Source organism: Vanessa tameamea, chromosome 3 (genome assembly GCF_037043105.1).
Source record: "Vanessa tameamea isolate UH-Manoa-2023 chromosome 3, ilVanTame1 primary haplotype, whole genome shotgun sequence".
In the NCBI taxonomy this organism is placed as follows: domain Eukaryota; kingdom Metazoa; phylum Arthropoda; class Insecta; order Lepidoptera; family Nymphalidae; genus Vanessa; species Vanessa tameamea.
The window spans coordinates 6,158,006-6,168,394 of NC_087311.1; the positions used below are offsets into that span (position 1 = coordinate 6,158,006).

General features: G+C 31.7%; 1 protein-coding gene across 1 annotated transcript in view; it reads left to right on the forward strand.

Moving 5' to 3' along the window:
• Positions 1-1,816, forward strand: part of Rdgc (retinal degeneration C) — a 61,524-nt gene extending 59,708 nt beyond the window's left edge. The window contains exon 15 of the mRNA XM_026635535.2: positions 82-1,816. Coding sequence (XP_026491320.2) covers positions 82-299 — 218 coding nt within the window. The 3' untranslated portion in view covers positions 300-1,816. The remainder of the gene's footprint in view (positions 1-81) is intronic.
• The last annotated feature ends 8,573 nt before the right edge of the window (positions 1,817-10,389 follow it).

The following is a 10,389-nucleotide window of genomic DNA, read 5'->3' on the forward strand; positions in this document are numbered from 1 at the left end:
AAGTATTTTATTGTATTTACTAATATATCTAACTGCTATTATAAAATTTATATATTGTCTCGTCTTTCAACTTTCTCACAGGTTATATAACTCTGGAAGAATTTTCCGAAGCATGTCAATTACTGGGCAAATATATGCCGAATCCAATGACCCAAGAGCAGCTGGTCGATATATGTCGATTGATGGACATTAACAAGGACGGGTTAGTAGACCTTAACGAGTTCCTCGAGAGCTTCAGGCTCGCTGAGAAGAGTTTGCACGAGGAAGAGCATACATTAGCTGAGTTACAGGCCACCTGACAGGAGCTAGACCGTTGTCCGAGCAGGACAGCGGTCGATAAAGACGAAATCGGAGTCGATATTGAACTGTTGAAAATAGACATCGAGCGATCACCAAAGTATAAGAAAAATGGACGAGCAACTCAAATGGGCGAAAGCTCGAGCTCCTCGAGAGATATAGAGGAAATAGAATTAACGGAATACGCGAGGCCAAAACGAGCCGGCCTCTTGGAGAGCGATATTTAAGGACACTGCCGTAACCGGGCCTTAACGAGCAATACTTAAGGATGATCGTTCGTCGAGATTATAACTTCAAGCAAAAGTAATTGAACGGGATATATACATACTTTTCAGGCTATTTTTACTTCTAAATACACTCGTATTCACGTAGACCAGAACATGTATAAGATTTAGGCAAGCACTTTCTCGTATCTAGTTATCATAAATCAATAGCCTTAGGCTCTCCTTTGTCTTCATGTAGAGTATTTTTTCTATCCAACAATTTTATTTGTATCATAATATAAAATATTGAAAGAAATTGCATAATGAGCACTGCATGACGCTATATTTCGGATGGATGGTCAGCCTTAAGACATTTATGTCGTAGTCTTAATTTATTTAATCTATATTCTACGTGTGTCTACAAATTTCTTATTAACATTTGATGTACGTATTTTCTAATTGCATTTTAATGGAGCCTAATGTTATATTAACTTAAAAATACTAGATTTATTATAAAGATATGCGTATTTATTGACTTAGAGAGGTCGTTAAACTTATTTATAAAACTATCGATCGAATCTACCAGCACATTCTATATGTATATTTAATTGGTGCCAATTTACAATACATTTAAAATGTGTGATTTGTGTTGTGTTGATATGTTTCACAAAATTTATATTTCATATTATTTCTGATAAACAAATGGGAGCAAAAATGCAAAAAATTCAGAGTATTTTCCGTATTTAATGTATTTTTATAATACAAATTATTACGTAAGACGATTAATATTTGTATAAAATTTATATTTGCTTACCAAATTAAATATATTATAGAGAAATAATATAGTTCCTCTTATCTATATTCAATAATAAATAAAAATACAAGTTTTTTTTTTTAATTTTCTGATTCTTGCGTATAATTCATATCAAATCTCAGATCAAAGATTAGATCCTATAATATTTTAATAATATACGAAGCTTTGTGGCGTAAAACATAGATTTTCGTAATACTTCTAGTATGTAATTAAAGTTTTTCATACATATCTCTTAATCCAAACTATTAATCATTCCAATGTATCTTTATAATGAATGCATTGAAATATTCATCTTCAAAATACTAAAATTATTCGTCTTTAAACCTTTCGACTATTCAAATTATAGTTACTTTTCTGTAGATTTCGAATTCGATGATTGTAAACGAAGTAATGATTCGACTTCCACTTAAACTACTATTTCATGTAAGCGAATAGTACTCAATTATTTAATTAATTAAATGTGCTATCATATAAGTTTTGTCCAATAAATTGTGATATCATAGATTATGTAGTTTCACTAAACCAGCTATCAAACCCGATTGCGCTGATAACTTTTCTAAACATCAAACATAATCTCTACCTACAACTGAAAGTAATGAGTATCCAAATTTTCATTTAATTATTCATTTCATTTATTTAATTTTCATTTCAATAAACTATAATTCAATAGTATGCAACGTATACAGTTCAATTATTTCAATTTTAACTTCGACAGAAGCGTTTAGACGAGAAGTAATAAAAACAAATTTTAATACTTATCGGTATAAGTAATTTTATATAAATTATTAATAAAAGTTATTGCATTGCTCTATCTAATTAGGCAATAGTAAAAATATTACCAGAGTACCCTATTACGAGTATAATAATTAACGTGGGCGTATAGATTAATTCACTTCGCATTATGAGTCAGTAGAAAATACCAAGTGTCGAAGTCAGGGCTGCTTAATAATTTATTAACCTACATTCTTTCTTCTAATTTTTTTTTCCGGACCTTTTTGTTGGGTGATTATCGATAATGAACTCGCGTCACGAATAACAATTCACTGTACTATATTTTTTTATTTGTATATATGTTTTTTTATTCTTTATTCTTGTGTTATTTATTATGTAGGTTGGCGTTCAGGTAAATAGACATAGACATTTGTACTGTAAGAAATATTAACTATTTAAACTAATATGCTATGTCCGTTGTGCCTTTAGTAACACCGGCTCACTCACCCTCTAACCGGAACACAGCATACTAAGTTTTGTTCTCTGACCTGAGTGTACATATATACAAAATAAAAACGCATGGCCTAAATTTGGTGTTATACATTACTTTGGTGTACAAAAAAGGCGAGTGAAATCAGAAATAAATGTGACATGATACTTGTGTAGAAAGATATGGTTTACATTTTAAATATGTTAAATAATATGTATATATAGATACATACGATGTTCATAACTGTATTAAGATATTACTCTGAACTCCCTTACTCTTTTTAGTCCGATAAGTCGGTAATTAAACAAGAATGAGCGTAGGCTGAACGGCTTTACGTGCCTTTAGAGGGTGTGCCAACTCCCTAACTCCGGGTTGCTAATGAGAATATCTTGGCAGAAAACCCTAATAACTTTTATTACGAACAATATAGTAGCTGGCGACTACACTAATGACGGCAGATTATAATGTAAAGTGAGATTGAGAAAGTAATATGTTACTAATGTCGAAATATTCTCATACGAAATGAACTTTTTTAATAATTTATGAAAACAAAGGCAGTTAAGCATATGAGCCACGAGCTGTTCAAGACTAGAATAATGAAACTCATCTGTTTTTATGACTGAATCAATGATCGTTAAAACCGAATCACACTGATATTGCTGTTTGGCTGTTAGTATTCTATGATTGGTGTCAGCCAATATAGCCGAGCTCGCACAGTGCTCTACCAATATTAAAAAATAGTAAATAAAACGTAATACATAGATAATAAAGTTCAATTTAAAGTGTTAAAAATTAGCAAGTTTAAAAGTAGTTGTTGTTTGCTACAGATGCAGTGTTTGTGTTTAAAGCGTAGCTAAATCTGTGCATGAGCACAGATTTTAAAATCTACGAGTATGTTAGGAGGTTTTTGATAGCACTAGTATAAAGTGGTTAGTTTTCTTTTTTCTCTCAGGATTTTTTGAATTTAAAATTGTTAATAAAATATTTGATACATTGGAAGGCCGGGTTGAATATATTGGGGCCGCTAGGTAATATACGTCTCGGAGACCCTTAACTTTTTCCTACTGATATATATTCTACCACAATACAATTTTATTTAAATTTAGGATGTTTTCACTGTTTCGAAAGTATGCCATTGTCCAATTCAAATAGTTAACATATTTATCTTAAAAAAATAATTTTAATACCTTATTTTCATTCACAATATTTTGGCTGCCTAGGGACCCGCATCGACTAGGGGGTTATACTGCCTAATGGATATCCGGCTTGAGCATGCTACATAGACTATATAAGAGTGTTTATATCTTCAAGATATATGAAGCTCATTACGGAAACGTCGTCCGAGAGATATGTCGGAGCTTTTTAAGGGAATGCTGAAAAAATTTAACCTTTTTTATGATGTAGGTGGCAAACTATTAGGAGACTTACCTGATGGAAAGTGACAACCACCACCCATGGACATTACAGATGTCCATGGGTGGTGGTTGTCACCCGGGGTGCTTGCAGGTGCGTTGCTTTCCTTAAAGGATTCCAAGTCGTATTGGTTCGGAAAAATCACTGGCGAAAACTGGTTCCGCAAAGTGGTTGTGCGAGGCAACATCTAGAAAATAACAGATACTCGTACATGAAAATTATGTCTACAGAATTATGACAGACAGAATTTACGAAAATTATGTATATCCATCGTTCTACAAAATAATCTGTTACACATATACATTAAATAGATTCTCCTTTAATCTAGAAAATAATGTACTTAACATATTAATAGATAAGTATCATTAACCATCTTGTAATTCAAAAGTTATAAAATTTAAAAGAAAACTGTAGTTGACTTTATTTGTGCCACGGTTCCCGTATTTATAAAACAAACTTATCATTTTCATTTAAGGAGTGATTTGTATATAATCCACTTTGTAATTTGAAACAAAAGTTACAAAGATATTAAAAATAATTCGGATAGAGGCGTGCGATAAAAATAAATAGTGCGTGCGGTACATTATCTTAGCGCAGTCAAAGATGTAACGTAGAACGAGTATTATAATCTTTGCTTATATCTCACTCTTCAAGAATATACTTAAAATACTTTAGCCATTATTTTACGCGAGCGAAATTCTAATAAGAAATGATCTGGACATTGCGTAAGTCTTATTTCAAAATTGCAACTTTAAAGCTTAATTTATAAAGTCAGTAAAAGCCCATAAATACTTCACAACTGATCCAACTCCTCATCTTATCTTAAAGAGTGGGTTTTGGATTTATTCAACCACACAGGGTTGGTTACGAGATAGTAGGTACTCGTAGGTACAATATAAAATGTATATAAATATTATAGATACAATTGTACAAATCGTAGTTGGTACATTAATTAAAATAATAATAATTATTATTATTATGTATATTTTATGCATAGCTATCATAGTCATTCATTACAAAATGTTATTATTTAATCAATTGTTTTTTATGTATATATTTATATATATATATATAATATATATATATACCTGGGCGCACTCGGCTTTCAGGGCTCCGGGGAGCCCCACACACCCCCACCTTCCATCAGTACATGGATACTTAAAAATTTACTTAGTTTCAACAGAGCACCCACGAAATATCTCAGGTAGGATGACCTTTATTTTATATTAAGTAGGTTTGTATGAAAAGGTCAGTTACTTTTTTAATAACTTCACATTGAGGCTCCATTTTAAACAACTAAAGATGTAAATAAAATTAATATTGAGAAATAAATAACATTTTAATGTTTGGAATTTTTAATTTCTAACTCACGAGTTCTATCATCTTATTTAAAAATACGTACAGTATTTCTAACACAATGTGATTATTATTATTTTATACTAGCTGTTACCCGCGGCTTTGTTCGCGTAGAATATGAATATATTTACAAATTAACTTAAAATATTACGTTAATGTAAGACCTCATTGTATACGACATTGGTGTGTATTTCAGTCCTTAGGGTGTCCAGAAACGCTTAAATGCGAATCAACTCATTTTTAATCGGTAGCCCAAAAATAAAATTTCATGCTTCTAACTTCAAAATGACGGGCGTCCAGACTAACCTGTATACAAAATATCAACCCTTATTTCTCCTCTTAGACGTAAAATTTCCAGAAACACTTAAATAAGTATCTACTCCTTTTTAATCAGTATCCCAAAATATAAAGTGTCATGTATCTAACTTAAAAAATTACGGACTTCCATACAACCGTTCAATTCCTATTTCACCCCTTTAGGGGTAGAATTTCCAAAATTCCCTTAGTGGGTGTCATGATATGATATATGTTAGTTTTATGCTTCTAGTTCTAAAAATACTTAATAAAAATACTTTCAACAACTTACAACCTTTTTATCCCCCTTTTCAACCCTTTACAGCACTTTTTTCCAAATAAAAAGTATCCTATGTCCTTTCTCAGGCTCTAGACTATTTGTGTACCAAATTTCATTTAAATCGGTCTAGTAGTTTTGGCGTGATAGCGAGACAGACAGACATAGTTACTTTCGCATTTATAATATTAAAAAATAATATAGTAAAAATAGTAATATAGTATATAGTATGGATAAATAAAGTCTATTGGCTATTAAAGATCTTCTTCTACCACCCCACATCTCATATTCTACCGCCAAGCAGCAATACTTAGTAAACTTAGTATCTATTGTTGTGATCCGGTTTGAAGGGTGACTGAGCCAGTTTAATTACAGGCACCGGGACGTAACATCTCAGTTCTCAGGTTTGGTGGCACATAGGTTATGTAAGAAATGGTTAAAATTTCATACGGCGCTAATGAGTATGGGTGGTGGCGACCACTTACCATTAGGTGGCCCATTTGCCCATCCGCCTACCGCTAGCATAAAAAAATATGTTAAAGTTAAATCAAAAAGTAAAAGAAGCCTGAGTTGTCATATAATGCGATCTTTTGCTATTACCTGCAGGATCAAAATGTTTTACGTTATCAGATAAATAAAACGGAGATAAAGCGGAAATGGGATTCTCATTATTGGATCTTTTAAATGTAAAAGCTTTTTGTACGCGTGGAAGATACCGAAGAAAACGTGCCTTTTGTCGACAATTGTATCTATTAGCTCGAAACTGGCATATTTAATAAGATACTTTTTAATATAAACCACATTTTAAAGTCATGTTGGATATTAGACTCATTTTTCTACACATAGTAGTAATACATATCGTTATAATGCATTTCATTTTAACATATAATTTTATATTTATCATTAATAACTCTTTGTGTAATTACACATATTTTGATTATAGTACAAAAGAAACTACAATGGACTGGATTATAAATCTTTAAATCAATTGAAAGCTTCTCAAAAATTTTAGCTCTGTGTTGATTTTAATGTAATTTAAATCTAGTGGCAAAGAAAAGAACTAAAAGTATTTTAATACATCTATTAACCACTAGATGACGTTGATTGTCGTGTACGCTGCGAAGTCAAGGCTGGTGATAAATAGATGGCGTTGTTTCCTATATTATTGTGTCCTGCAGTAAGACAAGTCGCCAAGAGATGGCGTACCTTGTATTTTTATGTTGTTTATGAAGTTCCAACTATTTTTTTTTTATTTTTTTGTAAATAAAAATTAAACTTTTTCCTGATTGCTCAACTCTAGCAGCGTTTAAGAAAACCGATATAATTAAATTATAACTAGCATTAGGATGATATTATGCATAATATTATAATATTAACACAACCCACTAGAGGCGTTGATATGGTTTTACTGAAAACCATGATTTTTTTATACTATTTTTTTTTTGTTGAAGTTGTATAACATTTACTAAAACGCAAAAAGAAAAATAAAAAAATAATGAAGTGAAATCATTCTTATTTCAGTCACTAAATATATAATTAGTTAAATTTAATTATCTGTGACGCGCTTAATATAACCGCTTTATAATTTTAATCCTGGCAAAATTTTTGTATTAGTGGTCAATGTTAATATGACGGTTTGCGTTACCCATTTATTTAAATAAAAAATGATCGACTGCGGCGAATTTTTTAACACAGTCTCGAACGGCTAGGTAGCCTTTCGAAGCTCGAGAAGTAGTTTACAGCTATTAGGATAATTTATAGCTGTTTAATATCGACCGAACCCACAGAGATTTGATTATTAATGTTTCATTTTTTGTCCAGTGAGGCAGCGGATCGCGTGTCGCGTGCTTCTGACGTCTTTTTTCGGCTCATGCTTTTTAGGGAGTATTATAAAAAATACCATAACTGGCCACTGACTACCGGAATATAATTTTTGATAATTTCATAAATTATACGGTCTATCGTTTAATAATAACCAGGTAGATGTGGTTTTGTTATTATAGTTTATACGATATCGAATATGGAATTTTTGAAATATGTATGAAATATAATAACAAGGTTTATAGAAAATCATTCTGTTAATTTTTTAATGAATTGAGTTAAATTTGTATGTTCAGTCAATCTTAAAATAATGCCCTTTTTAAGATCACGAATAGGTGCTTAATATTTGTAATAATCTGAAATATTTTTAAGGATATATGTATGAGAATTCTGATTAAGGAACTTGCTTTTAATATGTTGTGGGAAACGAATAAGTGGTTACTCGTACGGCAAGTCGGCTAAGAAATTACGCAGTCGCGCACGCCTCGTCTCCACCGCGAAACTTGACTCCGGGCTGTCGCAGAGCCATGTTCAAATTATAATTCAACTATATAAGATGTTATATGTACCCATGAGTGCCCATACCTTTTTATACCTACATTATAATTATCAAATTAATTTATGCATGACATCGAATACTATACACTTCTGAATATTGTAACAATAAACTCAAATTCAAATATATAATGAGAATAATTATGAATCCGTATGGTCACGATGTGGTCACGTTACCAGGCGCCCGATGCGCCCAGTAGCTATGCCCAAGTCTCGTTTTTTGTCTCTTTTCTGACAGATTGAATTAAAATAAACGCTTCGATAAGGCGTCCTACAGTATTATCATCTCAGTATTTTGTTTCGTGAGCGTGTGACGTGCAATGGGAACTCGGTAGGTGGGAGCCAAAGGTTTTTGATCTGCTCCACTTTTTGTAAATAATTCCAGTAAAGGTCTTTGATTGCTCCTATTTTTTGATATCACAGTTGATTTTTTATTAGCTGAAGGTAACGTATCTTAAAACATATTCAGACATGCAATATGAATAATGACTAGCTATAAATGATTGAACTCTACAAAAATGATTATACTTGGTTGTAAAATAATACATTTACAAATCAGATTTTTTTAAAACATGACAAATCAAATTAAAAACGAACTAACGCAACAAAACCTCCGCAGCGAAAAGCTACTGAATTTACCAAAAAACTTCAAACTTTTTTGAAGACCGTTAAATTGCCACAGATGTTTATTTTTTGCTCCAATGCACGCGTTAATTTCTATACTTTTTCAAACCAGCATGTGTCACGTGAACATCAAGTAGAAAATAAAGAAAAGCTTACGTAACACATTCTTATTTACAAATTGTTTTAGATACTTAAGTTTTAAGTATTTGATAGATTAATGATTTATTTGTGAATTTAAACCAAAGTTTAGCTATTGTCGTATATATTCCTTTAATTAATTAATTTACTGATGACCACCACATTACGATCACCACCAACCCATTAGCGCTGCAAGAAATATAATTCAAAGTCTTTAAATAGTTGAAACCAGATCATATGTACCATTCTTTTTAAATTAAATGTTTAAATCGAGGTAAACTTAGTTATTATGCTTAATGCCTTTTTTGTAAAAATGAAATTAGCTATAAAGAAATTATCATGAAAACGTATCTATATAACAGGTGCCTATTCGTATGTTTTTCTAATAAACCATACTTATTTTATTTCCGAAAACGATGAAAATCAATGCTGTAACAGTTTTTTTCTGCATTATTGATTCTATTTTCTATATAAGGGAATAATTATTCGAAGTACTAATATAATATTCCTCATTTAAAAGGTAAAATAATGCAATGAGAATAGCGTGGAAAATATTAAAACAAAAGAAATTCCGTCTTAATCGCGCCGAATACTCGAGCGGAGGCAGAGCGATATCCACCTTATCAAGTTACCTAGGCTACTGGTCATACTGTTTGGTGAATACAAAACGTACTTACTCGTATACAATATGATACAATTAACACATTAACCACTCATAGTCATATGGTTCAATTTTCCATACATTTGTTGATTCACTTAAAACAAAGGTTGGTAACATAATAATAGTCGCTTCGATGATTTTATGGAAACATGATATCATGTTGGCCTCTCACAAAAAGTACAAAGCAAAACCCGACCGAAATTGTTTTAATCGTCGGAAGCCACACGGTACTTCGTTTTATTTTGTAATTATAAAATGACGATTACGTAACATAAATATTTCTTGGAGTCACTTGACGTTATACCTTACGTTTACCTATTTCCAATATACTATAAACACTCATTTTAAACATGCTCTCATCTAGATCTTTGATCAAAGACCACTCAAACGTTTCTTTGATACATAAACGTTTATAAGATACCTTTCTAAGTTTATTTTAGTAATACTAAAAAAAAAACATTTCTTTGACATCCGTCAAGTTCATGAGATTAAATGTTCAAGTGATTCTTCTCAGGCGGCTCACGGCCTAATAAAGTCGTGGTCAAAATCCCTCAAAGCATTGACGTGATTCAAAGAGACACCATACGATTTGTTTGAACTAACTCGAGTATATCGGAGTCAGCTACCGATGGTTCGCTGGCTACCTACCGCGGTCACAACGAAAAAATTCCTAGCTCTGTCTTACTTTTAACGCACCCGAATTCCTTCGAGTCAAATACGTGAGTTTAATCGTAA